The sequence below is a fragment of the Xylocopa sonorina genome, chromosome 9 (genome assembly GCF_050948175.1).
Source record: "Xylocopa sonorina isolate GNS202 chromosome 9, iyXylSono1_principal, whole genome shotgun sequence".
Lineage (NCBI taxonomy): Eukaryota > Metazoa > Arthropoda > Insecta > Hymenoptera > Apidae > Xylocopa > Xylocopa sonorina.
In genome coordinates, this window is record NC_135201.1 from 3,598,370 (window position 1) to 3,620,960 (window position 22,591).

The 22,591-nt window shown below is 48.7% G+C and overlaps 2 protein-coding genes across 4 annotated transcripts; one reads left to right on the plus strand and one right to left on the minus strand.

Annotated features, from left to right (window-relative positions):
- Positions 1-2,107: 2,107 nt before the first annotated feature.
- On the minus strand, positions 2,108-3,778 carry LOC143427399 (putative Golgi apparatus membrane protein-like protein CG5021). 2 transcript variants are annotated; one of them, XM_076901499.1, is made up of 5 exons: positions 3,672-3,778; positions 3,205-3,281; positions 2,888-3,122; positions 2,417-2,659; positions 2,108-2,340 (listed from the first exon to the last, which is right to left on the minus strand). In XM_076901499.1, exons 1-5 carry the CDS (start codon positions 3,684-3,686, stop codon positions 2,272-2,274), a joined length of 639 nt encoding a protein of 212 aa, XP_076757614.1. In that variant the 5' UTR covers positions 3,687-3,778; the 3' UTR covers positions 2,108-2,271. The 2 variants fall into 2 exon arrangements, with proteins under 2 accessions (XP_076757614.1, XP_076757612.1); XM_076901497.1 differs by having other exon boundaries at positions 2,417-2,671.
- Positions 3,779-4,057: 279 nt separating this feature from the next.
- Positions 4,058-19,189, plus strand: Zip48c (Zinc/iron regulated transporter-related protein 48C). 2 transcript variants are annotated; one of them, XM_076901487.1, is made up of 6 exons: positions 4,058-4,528; positions 5,611-5,992; positions 6,893-7,044; positions 7,156-7,241; positions 16,977-17,234; positions 18,935-19,189. In XM_076901487.1, exons 1-6 carry the CDS (start codon positions 4,421-4,423, stop codon positions 19,011-19,013), a joined length of 1,065 nt encoding a protein of 354 aa, XP_076757602.1. In that variant the 5' UTR covers positions 4,058-4,420; the 3' UTR covers positions 19,014-19,189. The 2 variants fall into 2 exon arrangements, with proteins under 2 accessions (XP_076757602.1, XP_076757603.1); XM_076901488.1 differs by having other exon boundaries at positions 4,060-4,528; positions 5,611-5,860; positions 18,935-19,188.
- Positions 19,190-22,591: the final 3,402 nt, after the last annotated feature.

Below are 22,591 nucleotides of genomic sequence, written 5' to 3' on the forward strand. Positions count from 1 at the left end.
ATTCATTTCCGTGCAACTTTACCTTATGCCTACCTATTTTTTTACACTGAGATTTACATTGACGACTAATTAAGGGATAATACCGTATTTGTTTCGAAACATGTGCATTTATTCGTAACGTCATATCGTTTTTTATTTAACGTTGTAAGACTGAAGGCCATTGCGTCTAATGTATTATCGTGTACGTGCATTTACGGTACTTGTGAGAGTACTTAAACGCCTCGGTCGTCGTTACAAAAGATAGACTTGTATACTTAATCATTGTGTCTCTTTGTCATTGTCCGCTCGAATATCGAGATCTCTTGGCGAACATTTCGTTCTCCAATCTTTCATCCTAATTTATACACGCACCCCACCCCTTTTTTGATATTATTTCCATCGCTCGTTTTCCTCACGATTATCGCCTGTAGATAGGTTGTTCTCACAGATATTCGTGTCTGATCGTTGCTATTACTGGCCTTTGGTACGAACACAAAATTTTCTTCCCTCCCTCTTCATCTCTCTCTGGAAATATAATTCTATTTTTATAATTATTTTTTATACTATCGACGTTCGTTTCTGTTACGTGTAAAAATTGCCTTCTACTTGTTTCTTTCTCGTTTCGATTATGCTTAAGTTCCCTTATACATATATACATATATACATACGAGTAATTAGCGATATCGTGCTTCTGCATTCGAACATAAATTCATTAATTACTATTACGCCGACAATGAAGAGAGACGAGACGAACGACTGTTTTTTTCATTAAATCAAATCAGCAGCTATTAAAGGTAATCCTCGAAACGATTTCACACTCCGATGAGAATGTGCTGTTATTTAAAAAAAGTACAATTGGTACAGAAACTTTTACTAAGGAAGTCGATCCGTTAAGCGTGGTTTCAAGTCAACCGCTGAAAAGGCTGAGAAATTAATGTACATCAAAATATATACATTCCCTCGAACAATAACAATAAATCGTCAAGCGTATTCGATAATGTTGTTTAAGGGCGAGAAAATGCGGTTTCAGTTTAGACGAACCATTCGCGAACATTCTTATATAGTATCCGTAGGGGAAGCGAACTAAACTCTAAACATTTTTGTATGATAATTTTAAGGGTATCGTTGTTAATCCTTCGATTCGATTTTGATTCGAGTGCGGGTGAAAGAGATTTCACGGGAGCGAAAATTGATGCATCGTACGATGATGCAGGACGTGTAAAATCCAACCGTGCAAGACTTCGCCGAGACGGTCGACAACTTCGCGTTCAAAGTTCCAGATTAAAGCTACAATATGTTATGGAAAACGAAGAAAAAAAAAAATGTTGAAACGATTCTATAAACATATTTACTAAATAGTTATAAGTTGGTAGCGTTTAAACTGTATTCGATGAATTTACCAATACAAAGAAGTCCACGACATTCATATACATATTTATAAGATATCGATCGTAACGTTATTACGTTCTTTTGTATCATTCCAAGAATTTTTGTGTATGTTGTACTTTAGCTGCGTGTCTATTATTAGTGTTTATAATTTTTTTTATATCCCAGAGTGTATAGCAATATGTGGTTTGTTGTATTCTTCTTCTTAAAAAAAAAAAGAGAAAAAAAGAGAGAGAGAAAAGAGCATACAACTCGTGTCTCCGGAGCGACCTCAACCAATGCAACAAAATACAATTGGCCATTATATATTAGCTCCGTGCGATACCACGTCAGGTTTGTTTACACTGTGCGTGAAAAACATCCCCGAGTCTCATCCATTCGGAGCGCGGCCACGGTCGCGAGTCCCATGGATTAATGTGAATTAACGAAACAAAGAATAAGTCAAATATTAAAATATCGTTGAAAGAATGGGAAATTATTTTGTGATACTTTCTTGCCAGAAAGAATACAACAGGCTGAAGTGAATATAATAAATGCAATGTTACTAATTAACACCTATACAAATTAAATATTGTGTAATAGGAAGTCTGTTGACGAGGAGAAATAATGTGTACATTATGTATTGCCCTGCGGCATCAATAAACTAATAATTAACGTAACACCCAGTTTCTCACAAAGCTAACTTTTCTCTTTCGTTGGAACACGAAAAGAACAGCGAATGAAAATAAACGAACGACAATACGTTAGACAGCAACTTTATTTTATATCATTTCATCGCATAAGATATATATATATATATAATAAGATAATTATATAATTTATATACAAATTGGAATTCCTTAGAAGTAATACTAGTTACGACGGCATTGTGCTTAAATAACATAGATCGTGACTGAGACTTAAGTTTTATATCACATTAGTTGGTTGTCCGCTTGGATTATTTGTCGAGGGACTCCTGGTCATCATGGATGCGACCTGTGAAACAGGAATGATTGTAAACCGTCGGACCGTTACAAACTCTTCAAAATACAAAGCATACTAATTTACTAACATTTTGTATCACTTGTTTCTTCAAGAAATCACCGGTGGTCGCAGAAATGCTCTTGTCCTCCCCCATTTTGCATTTCACGTATCCGTACAAATTTGCACCGTTCAAAACAATTGCAATGCAAATGAGCAGCAGCCATTTGAATTTCAGGCCGAACAGAGCCACCACAAAAAATACAGACCACAAGAGTGGGCAGAGAATTAAGGCCAACCAGAAGATACGAGCTTCTGTTGTGTTAATGCGGTTCTGTTGAACACCCTGAAACACAGGGTACATAGTAGACCTTGTATATTACGGTAAGCAATTATAATTCTTTCTCTCCGGTCTTTCTTTTAAACAAAAATAGTGATACAGTAAATTTCTTTTCTTCTTTTTTATTGTGAAGGGCAAGTGAGAACTGACAAGCCTTGAGCTACTCAGAATCAAGTAAAACCAGTGCTTACAAAAATACGAAAAACAAATTCGAAGACAAACCTTTTTAGATTCAAACATCCAATGACTTTTCCCATTATCATCCACGTAATTCCACCATCTAAGACCAACCATCAGCCTTCCGGTGATATTTTTCACGGTCCAGAAGTCCATCGACAAAAGCAATACAATGACTACAAAACTAGTTATAAAAGTATTGGAAAACCACGAGCAAAACATATAAGATATTATCGCCCCTATTCTAAAGGCCAAATGAAACATGGTGACGATTGGGTGTCTACAAGAATTAAAGATCCTGTCAATGACCGAGCTCTGTTTTAGCTTACGACTAGTTACATGTAAGACTCAAATTTATGTACTTAAGTTTGTTGTTGTTTTGACCCGACTCATCCTCTTCCCCGAAAGCAATCGTATCATCATCCATTAGCAACGGAACCTGCAGACGGACAATGTTGTAGAATATTTAAACATTGACAAGCCACAATGACATTAAACAAACAATGCTCTCGATACCAAGAAAATACGACAGAGCAAATAAAGCTACATACTCGAAATACGACAAGATCGCAATTATTAATACACTTTTATTGATACATCCGTGTACGTACTAATAGAGAAAAAATTCGCACGAACGAACGTCACTCAACGTCTGTCGAAACGTGTCAAAACAACGTGGATGTCTACACAACAAAGCCAGCGTTTCCTTTTACGCGATTTAAAAAACGTGAACCGGTTATTGAGAGTGAAAACGAAAAAAAAAGGTGAAAAAAAACACTTGGCGTCAATGCATAAAAATCGTATGGGTTAAAATGATCTGTCCACTTACCGACGCGGACGCCATATTAACATGTTTCGCTAAAAGCTTCCAGCGACACTAACGCCTCCGTCGCCGCGAAAAAAACCGCGAAACTCGCACAGGAATGTTGCCAACGACAATCTTCGAACCTCGTGCGAAACATACCCTCGAAGTGCTCGCAACAAATTGAACTTCTCGAGAAAAGACCAACGAACCAAGTTGCAAGTCGATCGTAGGTTACAAACTTATAACAGAAGTTTCTCGTGGCCCAAACGGCCAGGCGCGCCCCCATTGGCCGAGCACGGGTCGACGCGTCGGGAACGGCCGTTCCTATTGGCCAATTGCGAAAAGCATTTCGCGTCACATACACAAGCAACCCCATTCGCGTTTAAGGGTGAGTAATAAAGCCGCGTTAACGACACGACTACGTGTGGCTCGTCCGGTTCCATGTCAACGTTCTGCGTTCCGTGCTCGGAAATCGTAATTGACGTGTGCGGGGACGAAGTTGTCGTGCAACAATTGCTGGTGGCGGGTGTGCACCGCGCGGCGGAGTGGCAATAGCAGCGCCGTAATTCAGCGGTGATAGTGACTGTGGTCGAAGGTAGAGTCAGTGACGGTTGTAATGGTGGTGGTGCCGGTGGTGGTGGTGACTGAGATAAGTGCGGGGGACTGAATGCATATCAGCGAATTTTGTATCCCATGAAACAGTTTCTCGTGATTCACGTCACGGAGGATGTGCGGTATGATCTAAGGTGTTCTGAGCCGAAACGATTGATACGATGTTAAGGGATTCATCGCCGATCACACAGGCGCTCCTAGGGACGTTATTTACGTGGGCTCTCACCGCAGCGGGTGCCGCACTTGTCATCGTAATTCGTGGAAAACAAGTAAGTCTTTTTCTGGTTTTACTCATTTTATAGAGCTATTATTCTAAACTCCTACGTATTTCGTTCGACACCCGCGATGTTAATTGAAAATAGGTACAGATTCGATCCTAACCTATCGCGCGAAACACGCACTAGCCTTATCCGATTTTATCGCTGTTTCCCCGCGAAAATTGCCATGTTTTGAATAAGCTAAGGTTTGAGAGTGTTTCGAGTGATGTATTATAATGACGGGATGATATTACGTTTGTTACGCGTTCTGCGCTTTCGTCGCTGCTCTTTACCGGCACGAAATTTTAAGTCGAGCAATATCTCGGTCCACGTAGAATGAAACATTCGTCGGATATTAAATGTATTCGTCGAACTTTATCGTTTCGAGGTATCGCTGTATCGGTGCAAAAACGTGCAAAAAATCAGTCGAGTTTTCGCTTGAACTTGAAAACGTGTTACGCAAAATCCACTATCTATTTCGACGTTATCTAACACTCACCGTGTACCTTTTTTTTTTTATTATAAAATAAATCTAATACATGTTTACTTTCGAAACTTTATCTGATAAGATTGCGGACGTGCGCTAGCTAAACTGCGCGCAGAATTTGCATTTTGCGAAAGAGATGGAGAGAGAGTTTCTCTGAAACATTTTGACATTGAAATGCCATCTCGTGTTTGAAAGTTTCAGCGGGATTATTAAATCGCTCGTCGTTCGAGAGAAGTAACATTCCATGAAACGTGCGTTCACAGCGATAGGTCTGCCAGTAATTATTCCAATGAGATCAGTTTACGTACATTCTATTGTCTCTCCCTCCTCTTTCTCTTTCTCTCTCTCTCTCTCTCCCTCTCTCTGACGCTTTCAACAGGTTCACCGTGTATCCCAAATGCGAAAGGTCGGCATTGCAGCTACTCTCTCGATTCGCATCGAAGTTGAAGGAAACAATGCCGGAGCTTACGCGGTTGGGGCGTGCGGTGCACGGTTGTGTTCACCTGTTGACCCGCTCGCGTGTACACGAATTCGTGAACACGCTACACTGTACGATTGTAGTCAGGAACTGGGACGATTCTAACAGATTGCACGGGTTTCGTTGCAGCGTAAATTGTTGGACATCAGCCTGGGATTCGCTGGCGGCGTGATGATAGCTGCTAGCTACTGGTCTCTACTGGCACCTGCCATCGAAATGGCCACGGAGAGCACTAGCTACGGAGCAGAGGGCAAATACGCGTTCGTACCAGTCGGAGTTGGATTTCTCATAGGCGCGGCTTTCGTTTACGGGACGGACGCGTTGATATCTTCCCTTGGCATTCAGTCCCCCAATGTGCTTTTAGCTATGCAATCAGTCGGTACGAAACAAAGACGCAAGATCGTTGCAAAACTAAAGAGTGACGAGGATTTAGACGATTATGATCCGTATAACAGCGTACAGATATCCGGTGGGAAAATGTATACTCGTATTGACTCGACCACCATCGATGGTATCACATTTTTTTCTTGTAACATCCAATTCTCTCTCTGTAGGCTTGGAAAATGGGATCAGTTCACGATATACTCTATACACGTGTATATTATATTACGTTTATACATATATGTTCGATAGTCAATGTACACTCGCCCCTCTTTGCTTTAATCGCACAAGTGAGCAGCTTCGTTCAGGAAAAAGCAGTTCCGAAGTTTATTATGCTCCCGGGAGCGAGGGAAAAGGAAAGAAAAAGGGGAGGCAGAAAAAAGAACAGAAACGGAGAAAGAAAGAAATAAGACGGGATCGTTTTAATTTTACCAAGTTACTGCTTGTTTCTGAGGAGTGCGCTATCGTTTGTCTTGCATCTGATGCGCATTATTATACTCTGTACTATGTATCTACATAGTTGGCTGAAAATGTTTGTCACCGTTAACGCTTCGCACGTTACAACAACAAGCCGAAGACTATTGTCGCTTGTGCATGGAACCGTTTTCAAAGCAACAGGTGGAACTTACAAAAACCACGAACAACGGATTATGAATAGAACGATTATTAAAATGTAATTCTGCTAACACGATTAACACACCTCTGGACGTAGGTAGCAACGATTAACATAATGTGACCGATTCTTTTTTTTTTTTTTGCTCGTGTTTATAAAGTTCCACTACTTGTAAAACTGATCTTATTAATCCTGCCTGCGGATACATAACGTGCAAAACGTGAAAACTGAAAGTACCGGGTATTGAAGATATGATAAGCTTTACCGTGCTTTAATCTTTTGAGGATGAAATTAAAAAGTTGTGTTTAAATAGAATGGGCTCGTACACACTGGGCTGGTTTACACAACATTCGTGATATGAAAGTGTAGCGTCTGTTGATCACCTGGCTAACGTCATCGGTGCGCTTTTTTTTTTAGGCTTCTACGAACAAAATACTCGAAGGCGACAAATCGCTAGTATAAACGAACCGACGGAGCAAGGAGAAATTGGAACGGTTTACGAGAATCCGAACAACGAGAATAAGAACAACCAATGGAGAAGAGTGTTGTTGCTGGTCGTTGCCATTACGGTAGGCCAACTCGCACCGATTATCTAACGCAATTTAATTTACGCCCGTTATCGTGCAATTATACGCGCATATGCTGCGTTACAATTAAATGAAGCTTTTATAACGCATCAGGTACACAATATTCCAGAGGGTCTTGCGGTCGGAGTCGGATTTGCCGCGATTAACAGCACGGCGTCAGCTACTTTTGAAAACGCAAGGTAAGCAACATTCTACGTTCTTGTGAGTAAGAAAAAGATCCGTGTGGAAACCTGGTCGAAACGATTTAGTTGCCACAATATATGAATTGCGTTCCCGATGCGAATAATTATCGCGTAGGCGTTATATTAAACAAAGCAGATTGTTCCTGACGCGATAACAAGCTGTTTTCGTAGGCAAGAATCGTTCTAGGAATAGCATAGACTAGACCGTGACGGTGTTCCGATCAGGCTCTAAACGCGTCTAAACTTACTCACTTAGACCAATCGTGCCTATCAAATTCATTATAGAAGATCAACCATCGTTAAATGGTTAAAAGGATCGGCTCTGAGGACTGCCAGAACAATTTGTTCAAATTGTTAAGAACGGATCGGTGCATTTCATTGAAAAGCCATATTCTTTCGACGCAACGTTAACCGTCTAATAGATTAGAATACTTCGTTCCGGAGAATTCGAAATTCACGATCTATTTTCGTATCGTTCAACCATGCGTATAATGATTTGCCAAATAAAAACCGTGTACTCTCGAATTCCATTCTTCAGATACCATTGCAAGGGCATAGAAAAACGTACGACGAATAACGAATTCTCTCTGAAACGGAATATAACCCATTCTAAGAAAGCGTAAAAGAAATAAAAATTCGATGATTTCGAATTTTCGTTTTGTCGATCATTGGGAAGATCTCGTCTCTTTCACTCGTCGATAAGGTAGGCCACGTTAGCGTTCGAAAGCGAAGAGTTTGAACGATTGCCCGATGGATGGCGAAACTGGTAACGTTGAACCGACGCGAGTTACGAGCGCGTGATAGGAGGTCCCCATGAATGAGTTTCTATGGTGGTCGGTCGCGAGTGCCAGCCGCAGGCAAAGTTTATTGGCAGCGGTGGGTGCTCGAGGCGAGGGGGAAGGGCACGTGTGGCCCTGGAATTCAACGAGCCCTAGGCGCCGCGCATTCCATTCCAGCTTACCGCTTTCCCCGCTTCCGCCCTCTCCTCTCCTCCTGGAGTTCTCCTGAACCCGCTCTCCTGAACCGCCTCACGCCTTTGACTTTGAAACACGACGATGCCCGCGATGACGTGTACAACCACATACATCGAGTGATATGACGTTGATTTCATTTCTGCTCGGTGAGCCGGCCGAGCAGCGTAAACTTTATTTATAGAAAAAAATGTCAACGATAATCGCTCACGCCTGTACACGTATCTTTCTTCTCCTCTTTACTCTCGTCGTTTTTCTTTTTTTTTTTGTCCTTTCGCAGAGATAACCTGCCTGTTCGTTTAACCCTAACCGCCCTAAGAAACGATCTACGTATTCACGCTACTTTGAACTTCAGTTTCTCCTGGGTTTCTGTTTTTTTTTTTTTAATAACTAGTCTCGTTGCTGTTCATTTTAACCGAACTACGAGTGTTTCTTCACGCTTACGAAGAGTATCAGTACCAATGAAGAAATACAAAATGGAGGAACGGTACACGTTACGTATCCACCGGTTAAACGGCAATCGAATGAAGATCGAACCGAAACAGCGATTGTAACTCATCGTTCTCTAAGTCCTCTTACCAACCAGCCGTATTGCGCCGAAATCGAAGTGGATCGCGGCGGGCATCGAATTCCACGGCCGTTCGAACGACGCTGTCGGATGTTCGTGTTTAAAGATTACGAGGCGTCCGCGGGTCATTTAAGAATCCGTGGAATGAACGGACCGTGTCGGCTGTTTTCCTTTCCGTCGCCGTCGATAATTAAGAAATACAGCGAGAGGGGAAGGTGGGAGACGCTCTTTTTCGTTCGAGAGACGCACGATACACGCTCGTCGAGGGTTGAACGGAAAAAGCGGCGTACCCAGCGAAAGTCTTGGACGGACTTTGGCCAGGCGAAGTAAATACTTTTGTCCCGTTCGTCTAATTAAACAGAGAACGGAATAGCGACGAGGCGATAAGGCGGCGGTACGTGAACGCGGTATCGCGCAAGTTTCCCGGTTATGAATGAATCGCTGGCTCGGTCCGAAAGATGACCCCGGCCGATATATCGGAGCCGTGCGTATCTCCACGCAGCGGTTCGTGCCGTGCGTACATTCGGTTATCGCGCCGCGACTGCGAACGTGTCCTCCTCGCCCGACGTATCCTCCTTCAGGGAAAGCGTGACGATGGGAAACGCTCGACGGGGACCAGTATCCTCTAATCGCGCAGGCTTATCGACGGTCGTCGATGTTGTACAATAGTTTGCTCTTGGACAGTAGAAAGTTGTAGTTTATAAAAAAAAAAAAAAGGAAAAGAATGTACACCTCGTAGTTCATTAACCGTTCGAGCGCCAAACAGCGATCGCGTTACTTTCAGTACTTAACAGTGCCAACTGCTCGATGAGAAGAGCCAAATTGATTGCACATTCGTGAGAATGACACGGCAACAATAACGCAAGATTTTCTATTGATAAGTATGAGAAACCGCGTCCTTGCGTTTCTTGGAAGTACGAGACGTGGAAATTAAGAATCGCCATCGCGCTTCTTAGCACTTTTGACCGTGGAAATTCGGTAACACTCTTCGTGGCACTTTTCAATTGGATTCTTCCAAAAATTCGTGCCAAATGGCGTTCAAATTTCAGAAACAGAAGCGCAAGTTAAGAAAGTACAAAGAAAGAAAGCGAAACTTAACTATTTGAATCGATGATTTGAGTAGTCTTCAAGAAACTTCAATGGCGTCTCTGTAGATCACAACTTCACACGGTATAATAATGTTTAAAAGGAGATAAAATTTGGTACCCGCGAGCGTACGCTACGTAGCGTTGCGAGTCGCGTTGAAGAAACGAACAGGCGAGGATCGAGCGAAGAGACGGCGACGGTGCGTCCCCGTTCGGAAAATCGTTCAGCCTTGAACGCTTATCGAGCGAGCATGCCCTTTTGTAGCCGAACTCGTTGGTAACGAGCGACATTCCATTCTCACGACGATCGCGATCGCGATAACCAGCCTAACCCGAGGCCGCCGCGAGGCGGTCGTCGCGTTCCACGAGGGGGTTGAGAAACCCCCCGATTGGAATTGGTGGACGCATCACGGAAACGAAGAACGCAGAGGTTTCCACGTCGACGTTCACTCATCGTCACGGCGAGCGTGGCACGAGCTCCCGGCTGCCTTCTCTCGTGTCCTTTCCAAGGAAAGGTAAACTCATTCCGCGAGACGGAGCTGAAAGAGTTCATGAATGAAAGGTTCGATCGCGTCCGGCTGGCGCGTCGGAGAAATAGAGCGGGAAAAAGAGAAAAGTGCCGGTGGGCAGCGGCTAGGAACGACGATATTTGCTTACTCGTAAAAACCGTCAAGGAGATCTGGTACTGAGTCAGCCTGGTATGCGGATTTTTCGCGGAACACCGCTCGCTCATTTCCATTCCCCAGTGCTGCTAATTCGTCACCGTAATTACGCGTACACCAGGACCGCTGGTGTCTCGTGCGCGCGCGCGCGCGCCACCGTTCTCCACTCTTCGGTCGCTGCGGCGTCCGTTTAAGGTGTCGCTCGGACGCCTCCTCGGTTCGAGGAAACGCGACTAAGCCGTCGCGTACGCGTGCTCGCAATCGGCTACCAAAGCGGTAAGCGAGAGGAACGTTAAACGAGGCAGCAAAGGGTAAATCGACCGTGGTCGATCGAGTTTTTGCCGCCGAGCGCGCACTTGGAACACGCGACATCCTCGCGGGGTCGGATCGCTTCGCATCGCGTACCCCAGGTACGCTCGATTCCCTCGCGAATCCTCCCCTGCGATCGAGGAAAACAAAAACGAAGGAGAATTACGGAAATTCGTGTTGCATTAACAGCCCTGTATACTCGTGTCATATTGAAACGATGTTAGAGGAACACGGTATCATACGAGGACTATTGCAATGTATAGAAACCATATTACAAGGGGGTTGAATAGAAGTATATTTAACACTTTAGTAGTACATATAACAGTTAACTGAGTGAAATTCTTGGATGCGTATCGAACAGGGGGTCTTCAATCTCTGATAAAGAGCGATGGCGGTCGTAGAAGCAGAGGAACTACGGAGTGGCGGGTTGGCGTGGCACGTAGACGAGGTGGTGCTATGTTAAACATGGCGCCGGACAAAGCTGCCGACGAAACCACCTCATTTCAGTGCTATCCTTCTGTCTGTCTTATTATATACCGACCGACCAGTGCCCTCGCCGCACCGCGGCCCCTCTCTGTCCTCGCTCTGTCCTGGGCTCTTCTCTTTTTACTTGCTCACGCTCCTCTCTCTATCCTCCTCTACCTCCCTCTTCCCTCGTGGCACTATCCTCGCCTGGTCCCCCTTCGACCACCGGACTTGAGAGCTACCTTGTGCCTTCTCTCCTCTCCTCTGGTTAACTACCCACCGCGTTATAGCGCCGTCTGCCAACTATAAGCGCGATAGTTCGTAACTCGTTCCTCGCTTCGACCATATTTTCGGAGAGCGGCAAGCGGGAAGCCCGTGGCTAGTTAACCGAGCGACGAGTTACGCTCCAACAGGGTTGCCAGGAGTAGCGTTCGGTTAAGCTGACGTCATTCGAGGCTCTGTAGATCGACGTGAACGCGGGCACAACCCTCTTGGAAGATTTCGACGCGAGACTTAAGAGCAGAATTAAAACCGATCGAGCTTCTGTTCTAACTCAGGAACCCAAATGGGGTGCCGTGTCCTTGTAAAAGTAAAACTATCGCCTCATCGTCCTTCGATGGATAGTCGTCACAAATATGTGACGCCAAAAGTTTCTTGTATGCATTGCAGATGCGAAATGGAAAAAATCGTCTCGAATCAACGCGGTTTTTAAATAGAGAATAGATGAATCATTCGTCGACTTTTTGGCCGCGCAGACATACTCGACTCTCGTATCCGGTGGTTATCGCGCGCGGAAAGCAAGTTTCTAACGTGCGTTAATAGCAACGGAAGTCGGTTACGATACAGTACTTCCCGGTCAGAGTCGGTGCACGGTGTTACGGGTTGCACGTGCGCGACGCCATAGTTCCTCGCGACAAGGAACCGCTTTAACCACGGGCATTCCATCGCCGTCGATTTCGTGCTCGTCCACGGGGATGTCTCGTTCGATTCGCGGCGGAAAGGTTCGGAGAAAACGGGACGGAACGCGACATTCCCCGGGTGGTGTTGCATCGAGCCACCACGCGCTTTGGTGCTTTCCTCGCGGCTCGTATTTCGCTTTCGCGATCGCGAGCCTTCGTTAAAAACGATGGGAGAGCGGACAATGCGTTCTCCACAATGCAAAGTTCAACTGGCACGCATCGAATGCCAGGTCAGAGTCTAAGGAAATTGTTCTCTACCGTCTATCCTATTTGACGCACATTTGGATCGTCGTTGCGCTTCAGATGGGTAACGAATTAACTTGGCGTGGGCGTTCCTCCGTGATCGTGAGAAAGGTACGATTTCCGTTTCTCCGTGGTAGAATTTCATAAACCTAGATAACCCAGATCAAATAGATTCATACATAAATATAATAAGATGAATAGAGAATCGTGCACATAGAATTACATTTTAATGTACAGCTCATTCGAGACAGAAATAGGAACCAAACTCTCCGCTGCGTAGATTCTTTTTTTTTTCCAAAAAAAGAAAAGAAAAAAATTAGGAAGAGAAAGAGAGAGCGATCGATCAAACGGGCAATCGTTGAGCACGTTTGTCATTGCGACTTCCTCTTGCTCTCTCTTCTCTCAGGGCGGTCCTCTCTCTCTCTCTCTCTTTCTCTCTCAGCCGTGCGCGGTGTCTCGGTTAATTCGTTTCTCTTTCTCTGGCATCGGGCGATGCACCGGCGTGCACGGTGCAGCGACTTCGCAATGCCTGGAATGCAGCGGCATTACGCATGCGCACCGCGTACCTTACTCGGAACAGACGAACAGCCGGATCCGTTATGTCCCTCGACGACGACCTCGGGACGATCGTGTCTGTCTGCGTCTACTATCCGACGAAACTAGCGCCTTTTTGCGAAACGGTGCCCCGTTCGTCCCTGGCTCGCGAGCATCGCGAACAACAACCGGACACGCTCGATTTCCACCCGGTTTCGTTCGCCAGCAATGGACACCTGCCCGCGGAATCTCGCTACCGAACCGCTCGACACCGTCGCGGCCACTTTACCCCGTTGGAATGCGCGGCAGCTCGTTGGAAACGACCGCGAAACGAGGGCGTTTCCGGTTGTAAACGGCAAAAGTGTCCGTTCGACGCTTCGACCGCGGTTCAAGAGGGGTGGCAAATCGAAGGGGGTATGGGGAAGGTGGTGGGCGAAGAAGAAGGCTAGGCTGGCGTCCAGTTGACGGTAGAAACGACTCGCGGTACGAAACGATACCGGTGGCAGCCGAGAGGAGCGGGGTTGATCTTGGTCTTATGATTTTATGGTGTTAGTCCGCGGCCGGTGGCCTCGGGACTCGGAGAAGAGCCGGAGAGCTCGCCTTGGCGTTGGTGGAATGCGGGACGGGCAAATCGCGGTCGGCCCGCTTGCGCCTCGTTCCCATGCATTCCTTACTCCCTCTCTCGTTTCTCCTCACTCTCTCATTTCTGCACCCCCTCTTTCATTTCTCTCTCTCTCTCTCTCTCTCTCTCTCTCTCTGTCTCGCTCCATCTCTGTACCCCCTCGCGCGCCACCTCTCTCTTTCCCATCCACCCCGCCCCCACCCTCCCCCCTATCCCCTTTTTGTCTTGCTCGCTCCTCAGTTTTCTCATACAGACGCGTTTTATACGTGCACGGTTGTCTCTCGTTGCTCTTCTCTCCGCGTCGTGTTTCTCCTTTCAACGGGGTCCGCTTACGAATACACGCGTCCTCCTCCGATCTCGAGACACCTCCCCCTCTCGTCCTCTCACGGTTGGGGACTCGTGATGTCTCTGTGTGGACGCATCTAGCCTTGCTCTATACTTGCTCTATCTCTGTCCGTATCTTTCAGGTTCACCAATCGCGCGGCCAGTCCCTCCGAAAGAGATTCCTCGAGTTACCTTCGGGATCGTACCTCCGTCGCGTCCTTTCGCACTTCTCCCTCCCCCCTCTCGTTCTGCCCGCCGGTCCACGCTTCCTTTTGAAGTCGAGAGGGACCCGGATCGGCGAAAAACCGCTCGTTATCGTATCGACGACCATCGAATTCTGCCGGCGGGCCCACGACCCGCTTAGTTCGCCTCGGAAACCCGACGGAACGGAGGAATGCGACGGATCGTTCCTCCGCGACGGGTCAGATGGGGTCTCCCAGGTGTGCGGTAGCCGGGGGCACGCGCGACGCGCTCTTAGATCGGCGTCTATCGCGCGTTCGATCCGCCATTCTTGTCGCACGGGACACCGTGAAACCGCGGATAGGTGTTGCCACGTAAGGACAACCGCGATTGCTTATGGAATGCAAAATGGCGACCGCTGGTGCGTTCGAACGGAGCCGCGAGGGGACCGCCATGTTGGTGCACGCCGGTGCCGGTTGCGTTCGACGGATCCACGGTGTCCACTGGGACGCGAATCCAATTCCATCAGCCTCGTTAGCGATGCAAATTTTTGCGCCCGCTAGACCGCCTCGATCCGCACACGCACGCGTGCGTTACTTACGTACACGCGTGTATAACGGTGCACAACGGCGGCTCCTCTCAGCTCGAGAGCCACGGCCGCGAGCTCCAAAACATCGCCGTGCCACTTTTTTCCCTCGGTTTTGTTTTTTTCCTCTATAGAGGAGGCAGCAACCAGTTTGGTAAGATCGCCTTTCCTTCCGCTAGGAGAAATCCTCGATTTTCGGCTCGAGACAGCGCGACGCCCCTCCTGCGCGATTCCTCCGGGCCACGGCGATGCCTCCGTTTCTAATTTAAAAGGCACGCCTTCCTCTCATCGATCACCACGGGCCCCGGTCTCTGCCTATGAACGCGCGAAAAAATTTCTGAATGAACGCCCGCCTCGATCGCTCCCGCTGCTCTGCCCCCCTCGCCGCTCCTCGAATAACCGTTCCCCGCGGCTCGTGTCCCCCGATTTCCTTATCAACCGCGAAGAGAAGAGCAAACACAGGCACCGGCGGATTCCTCGAACCTGAGAGGACGGGACCGAAAGAGCGGCTGGAATTTCCAGGAACGTACCAAGTCGTACTCGGCCGTTCGAAAAAGACAGCTGGTACGGAAAGCACCAAGCCATCCCGGAGCCGCTGATCGGTCTAGCTGTCCGTGGTAGCAGCTCGCTGGGTAGACGAGCAGGCAGTAGCGGCCCTGACCGTGGAAACGAGAAAGAAGAAGTCAGGAAGGAAAAGAAACCGGACTGTAGGCGAGCGTGGTTAGAAGAACGGAGACCGAACGACGGAGTATCGAACCAGCGGGAGAAAGAGAAAGAGAAAGAAAGACAGAGAGAGAGAGAGAGGGGAAGAGAAAGAGAGGCGAAGTAAGAAGGTGAAGCCAGGGGGTGGTGGAAGGGGACGATCATTCTTGGAACTCGGGTGACCTCCCCTGGTGCAACTGGCGAACAGCCGGACCCGACGGGTTAACTGTACAACCACTTATGTACGTCGATGCTGTAGGAACGCGACGACGGTGCGCCGTCCCATGAAATAACGCGCTACACGCCGCTGCATGACATACCATACCATGTGCTCTCGGGGCCCTCTTCAGCGAGCCGAGCGTTCGCCGTCTCCTCTGTACCCGTGCCGGCGCGGTGATCCACCGATCGGAAGGAGGAGCCTTGGATCGCGTCATTCATTCACCTGCTCGGGCCACCTCGCCGTTCCCTGCCTCGTCGACCGACCGCTAATCTATTGTTCCATGGAAATTCTAAGACTCGTACCCTCGTCCGTCCTCGAGGCGAGGGTGCTCGAGAGAGCTCGAAGCGTTTACGCGCGCGGCAGAAAAACGATCCCCTAATTCGCTCGCTACCGCTCGCTCGATATGGCTGCTTACGCATCGATTTAAAACTCCACGCTCGACGGGACGAGAGGAGGCTACCGTAACCGATACCAGCTGAGAGACACACCGCATTCCTAGAGACGCTGGCATACAGTTTTTCCACCAGTCCCACTATTTTCTAGCCGCGGCTCGATCTCCTCGGGCCATTCATTCGGATAACGTGGCAGATACCGTTTCAATGTCTCCTCGCCGTTCGTTCTGACGAGTTCTGGCTAAGCGTTAAATGTGGGTCGATCGATCTTTTTACCCTCGCTTCCATCGTTTCTCGAAAAATTTCAGTACGTACATGGTAATTCGCTATTAACGCGAATGATTACCAAAGAAGTCTAGCGTTGTCCGAGTTTACGCTCGCTCGAACAATGGCCACGAGGCTTCTCGCAGAGAGCGCGCGATCGCGTTGGTTCGTTCACCTGCTACACGGCTCGCTCTTTTGTCCCAATCTGTTCGACCGGCCGGTTAAGTCGCAAGAACAAAAGCCAGCTAGGATTCCTTCGAACGAGACGATCGGAACAAAGTGAGACGTCGGCGGACAGGTAGCTGGAATACCGGGGGACGCGGGATTAGCTAACCAGCGGCCGTCTAGAATGGACATCCAAGAAGGCAGCCAGGCTGTTCGTGCACCCGGCTCGGGACAGATGGAAAAATCCGGAGAATGTCGAAGCCCGCGACCAGTTTCAACGAACTCACCGCGACCAACGGCGAGCCTTCGACCAATGCCTCTTCGCGAGAGTCAACTGCTCCCTGTCCCTCTCTCTCTCTCTCTTTCTTCCTCTCTGTTATGTCCCCCTCGTCCCATCGCCGATATGCGTTCACCACTCGTGTTAAACAATCGGCCACCGCTCTCCGAGTGACCACCTTTCTTACCCCCCGTCTTGTTACAGGAATCTGGCCATTGGGATAGGTATACAGAATTTCCCGGAGGGACTGGCCGTGGCCTTGCCCCTTCAAGCGGCTGGGATTAGCACCCTGAAGAGCTTCTGGTACGGTCAACTGTCGGGGATGGTCGAGCCCCTCGCAGGCGTCCTTGGCGCAGCCGGTGTCGAGCTCGCTGAGCCAGCGTTACCTTACGCTCTCGCGTTCGCCGCTGGTGCTATGATCTACGTCGTGATCGACGACATCGTTCCAGAAGCTCATCAAAGGTTAGTTAGTTGTGCTTTTACCCGAGTATTTCGCTTCTCTGTTTCATCCTACGCATGCTTAGCTACGTACTACAATAGTAGTTACGAATCTTCCTTCCAATGTGGCAGTCAAAGGGTTCGTGGTTGAAGAATAAAAGAAAGGAGAAGAACAAAACAGATCCATCCGTGGTCTCTCGTCGTCGCTTGGAGGCGAGGCAAAGGTTAACACTTGGTACACGTGTACCTAGAAGCATATAGAGGCGGCGTATTCGGGAAGGCTTACGGTACAATGGCGCGTGACGGCAGTGGCGTAGTTAGCGTCAGGCGAAACGAACGCGGCGAATTTCTTTCCCAGGCCTAGCCGAACGCGCATTGTCATTATAATTGGCTTCTTTTGTATTTCGCGTGCGATCCCAGCCGCCCTACCTGGGACCGCTACCGGTGGAGTAACCGTGCAACGCGCGCGCGCAGCCCGCTCCTGAGACGGCGGTGTTGGGTACGCTCCCTCGGGAACCCTCGAGGGCCCGGAAAACATAAAAGTGAAAATGGATTCCCCCCCTTCGGATGAACCGTTGCTCGACCTCCAACAGACGTGGAACACCTCGAGCCACGGGCTGGCGTGTGATCTTTGTCAAAAGAGAGACCGTCGGAAGGAGAACGACGCGCAGGGAGAGAGCGAAAGAGGGAGGGTGTTCACAATGGCGGGCTTTGCTTTCTGGTTCACCGGGGCGACGGCTGCGAGGTTCACGGGAAAGGTAAACGCGAGAGCGTTTCCGCCGTTGTGAGACGCGTCGCGATATCGAAGATAGGATCGCGGGAAAAGGAAGGAAAGGGGCGAGGGGAAAGTTTCGCGAGAGATCCGTGGATCGATTCGAACGTTTTCGTAAGTGACGCGTGCGCGAACGGCGATCGATGGCGGGGAAATGGCGGTTAGGACAAAACGATGCTATGGATCGATCGTGAAGACTCCTTTTTCGCTCTCTCGCGACGCTACAAGCAAACTTGATCTTGAGAAAATCGTCGAATTTTGGGAACGACGTCTCGAAAATCGAGGCGATCGTTTGCATGATTGCTCGATGCCTCGATGAAGAGGAATGACTCACGGCAGAACGGATCTATCGCTCGGGTAACGAGAGACGTCCGCGTGCAGGACACGCGGAATGGACTCGATCCGAACGTTGGAATCGCTAATGAAAATAGTAATTTCTGGGGCACACCGAAAGGAGGTATTTACCACGCGGGTATGATTGATGTGGTAGAACGCCCACCGAAAACAACGCCGCGTTTCACCCGCCGTTAAAATTGATGGCCGTGTATAATTTACGAAATCAACAAGCCGTGACGTACAATACCGGGCAAGGAGCGTGTGTATGCTTTGTGCGTGCTTAATCCCCTACTTATACCGGCGGAAACACCCTTTTTATTTCTCGCCATCCAGCTCTGCTCTTTCTCCTCCCCGACGCGGTGGTCCACGCGCGTCCATTTCGACTCCACCAGCCTCACCGTATCCTCTCGATCTCACGCCTCCTTCTCGTATCCGTCGTCGAAGCTTCCAGATTCGCTGCTCTACCCTCGTCCCCCCCACTGGATCCCGAAGAATGGCGGGCAGAACGCTTGCGGTGAGAAACATTAGCGTGCATGTTGGGTGTGCGTATTTTGGTATTTGCTCTCGACGACGTGATTCTCACGTGGAAATGTGTTTTCTTGCTTTCTGATTGCAGCGGGAATGGGAAGCTCGCCAGCTGGGCCGCAATCGTCGGTTTCTTGATAATGATGTCCCTAGACGTCGGATTAGGGTAAAGCGGCTCGGTCGTGCGAAATTAAACGGCGTCTCACCACGGCCACGGAGCTCGATGTTGCAGGTCTATGTGTTCGTTTGCAAGTATTAACGCGATTTATTTCCGACGTTCCTTTTAGTCGCTATTCTTTCGCACCCTCGCGAGATGTACGCTTCGTCGCGCCGGTGCGAGATGGCCCACGGTGCTCGACCTACGAGCGTTCGCCGCATTCGAAGTTAATCGAACGTGTCTTCCACGAATCTAGTCCTCGTCGATGCGATTCAGAAGTCCGTCAGATCGATCGAGCACGGCGGCGAAGAAATGTTCCTTGATTAAAAAACGCGATGTCACAATCGACACCCTCGGGAGAGCGTGCCCCTCGATCGATAGTGCATCGACGAGTCGATGCACTCTCGTCGAGTGTACAATGGTGAGGACGAGACGCGTATTATTAGCTTGTCCACTAAGTTCATGTAGTTTGTTCAGGGGGTGTCCAACCTTTTGCATTTTTTTTTTCTTGTTTATTGCATTATAATATTGGAGGCTCATCCGATGCGCTAACGAGGCAAGATTTACCTCCCTTCCATACATGTCGAACACGATTCGAAACGTGCTGGGCGCGTGAGCCGCAAATTAATGCATTTGAATGTCACTTATGATGTTTTAATCGGTTTGAAGGGACGCGTGTACAGTAGAAGATGATAATCGTTCAAGTTCACAAAAATTTTGGTACAAAGAAGACGGAAGTTGTCGAAGACATACAATGAGGAATTGTTAGTAGAAGCAAACGAACTTACTGGACGACTCGATGATTCCTTTCTGTTGCCCAGACAGCACGGAAATGATAGTTAACGTAGGATCAATAGAAACTTGGAACCTCGGACCGAGAACGAAAATCTTGCGGCACTCTACGATGATTTCCTCCGATAAGATCGTAGCAAAGAATCGATGCAATTCCCTCTGTCTCGTTACGCAAGAGTCCCTCCCCCAGCCCAGGTAACTTTCTTTCAAATGGGTTCTCTCACGAACGCCAGTACGAATGTCGCAACCCCGAAGTCTGTTTCGCACGACATGCACGTGATCGTTTGGTGTACGTTAGATGAACGCACGCGTAATTATCGTGCCTTGTCCGCGATCGATCCGAGAAATCCGGACCAACGTCTCGTTGTTTCCTAAATGCATAAGCTTCGTTGCCATCTTGCCAGTTTACAATTTACCCTCTTTTACTCGCGAGCACATTTTTACTTGTCGTAAGGAAGACCGCGGAATGACGTTTCGAACCGTTCCCGCTGATACTGTCGAGAAATGGCGCACAGACTCCGTCTCGAACGCCTCTCGTCGCTGGAACTCTTCGATATCTAGTGGCGAGGGCTGGTAGAGGTGGCAAGCCCGTGCGCCAACTCTCGACGAGTCGAGCGTGCAGTTTAACTGTCGTGTCACGCGAAACACAGGTCGATCGTTCGATTCGCAACGCTGGACGCAGTTACTTGTAATAATATAAGGATGCAAATACTATTTTTTTGTACCTAATAAATTCGTATACACGTAGGCATAAGATGTTCACGCACGAGAGCCATCGTTATCGAGGAACGCCTTGTAAACAGGACGAATTTCACGTGCATAGACAGGTAGGCACTTTCTAACGTTCCTACAGCCACGTACGGCACTTACCTGCCGGCAAGGGTTGCCCGAGAACCGAACAAATCGATCGCCACTTGGTTTATATTAAACCGTGGTGCGTGTAAAGAGAGCGGGTGCGTCAGTCGTTTACTTTTACGCGACCAAAGTGGCGCTTTAGGAACTTTCGTTCGATTGTAACCGATTACGTAGATAGAGATATACCCTAGGCACTGTAATTAAATGGGAAGGTTTTAAGAGGAAGATCGTCAGGTACGTTCTTCGAACCTGTAACTAACCTTAACCCTCCATCCGCGATCGTATTTCTGCCAACACCTTCCACGATTTTCCTCTGTCGCGTCAAATACTTTCCAATTTCGAAGAGGTCTCGGGTATACCGCGCAATTTGATTTCTAAAACTGTCCTCGAAGCGAGAATTGGGGGTAGAAATAGCGCGATGAGATACGCGGGCTGCGGACGGAGGGTCGAGGTTCTTTTCGGCGGCTACTATCTTCCTTTATGTTAGTAACTACAAGTAAGTCGTTTGTACCAAGAGCAATAAAACATAGTACGAGTTACGGCCTTCACACGGGACGTAAGCGGGATTTTTCACTGTTCCTCGCCCTGATCCGACGCGGAAAGCGTGTCCTTCACGAAACCAAAGCAGCTGTGTCCTTATTGCCGCCTTACATAAACGCAAAGAAGCTCAGCTATCCCCCATGGGATTCAAACTAAAAATAAAATTGCACAACCAACTTGGAAAAACCCAACACAAATGCGAGAATCCACAAGCCAGTGGAACGTGACATTGCGTACAGCCACGCGTCGTACTGTCTCGCGTCACCAGGACGCTGGAAGCTTTCTTAAAAACAAACGCACTTGCTTTTCAACCCTAAGACTACCACTACCCTTCCACGTAGGTAGCTCAAGCACCCTGTACGTGCACGAAGGAGAACAGAGTTAAAAAAAAGGAATATTCGATCGCTGCGCGTTTGTTTTCAAGTCTATGGTTCTCCCTTCGCGGTAGAGGAAGAGCGTCGAGGCGTGTGTATGCAACCAAGGGAGCCGTGCATCGAAGTAGAGGCACGGTTAGTCCGGCGAGTTGGCCAAGCTGGTACGTGAGGTAAGATTCGGTGAAACGAGCGTGCAGTATCGGCGCAGCCAACGCAACCCTCGTCTCGCGTCTCACCGAGGTTGCATAACCCGAAGAGAGCCGCGGCATGAATGGAGCCGAGCGACAAGGACGGCTGCACCGCGCTCGGTTTCCCGGTGCAACGAGTCGACCCGAATCTGCCGGCGGAGCGGGGCCCCGGGTGGTGCGAGGGGCACGGGGGTGACGCCGACCAGAGAGGGACGCATCGGTATTCGAGAAAGAGGAGCGAACGAATCGGAGCGAGAGGCACGAATCATACGCCACGTACAGAAATGACGCAGTGCTCGACAGAATCCAGCCTACGAGACAGAGATTGAGAGAGAGAGAGAGAGAGGGAGAGAGTAGGAAGGCCTGCCTGGCTGCGAACGTTTCCCCGCAAAGCGGAGACGCGCGAGAGTTTATTTCCTCCGACGTAGGACGAAGCTCCGTCGAAGGAGCGTACACCAACGATCCTCTTTCTTCTATGCGAGTAGCACGAGAGGCGAAATGTCGTCGGAAGGTCAAATAGAGGGGGTGTCGAGAGGAAGAGGGGAATAGATGGAGGAGTCGCGAGAGGATCGCGAGGAGAGAACGTGGAACCGTGGCGAGGAAAAAGCAGATAGGGGTTGACTGGCGAGGCGGAGGGTTGGAAGGAAGTAGGAGACAAGACGTTGGTGGTCGTCGCGAGTGGTGCGGTAATCGGTTTTGGTGAAGTTAAAGGGATGGTCACGTGGTGCCGTTGGCCGTCGTTGTGCGCACGATCGGTGGAGTGGAAGAGGGAAGGGGTGCACGCGACGGCGAGCGGGGGGATAAGGGGTAATGCGTTGCATCGGAAAGCCGGAGCATCGCCG

Excerpts from the sequence above, each read along its gene's own strand:
- Zip48c (XM_076901487.1), top strand. The coding sequence starts at position 4,421 with ATGTTAAGGGATTCATCGCCGATCACACAGGCGCTCCTAGGGACGTTA. Across the intron at positions 5,993-6,892 it reads TGACTCGACCACCATCGATG|GCTTCTACGAACAAAATACT; the intron begins GTATCACATTTT and ends TTTTTTTTTTAG. Across the intron at positions 7,045-7,155 it reads TGCTGGTCGTTGCCATTACG|GTACACAATATTCCAGAGGG; the intron begins GTAGGCCAACTC and ends ATAACGCATCAG.
- LOC143427399 (XM_076901497.1), bottom strand. Across the intron at positions 2,672-2,887 it reads GGATGTTTGAATCTAAAAAG|GGTGTTCAACAGAACCGCAT; the intron begins GTTTGTCTTCGA and ends CCTGTGTTTCAG. Across the intron at positions 2,341-2,416 it reads AGAAACAAGTGATACAAAAT|GTCGCATCCATGATGACCAG; the intron begins GTTAGTAAATTA and ends CCTGTTTCACAG.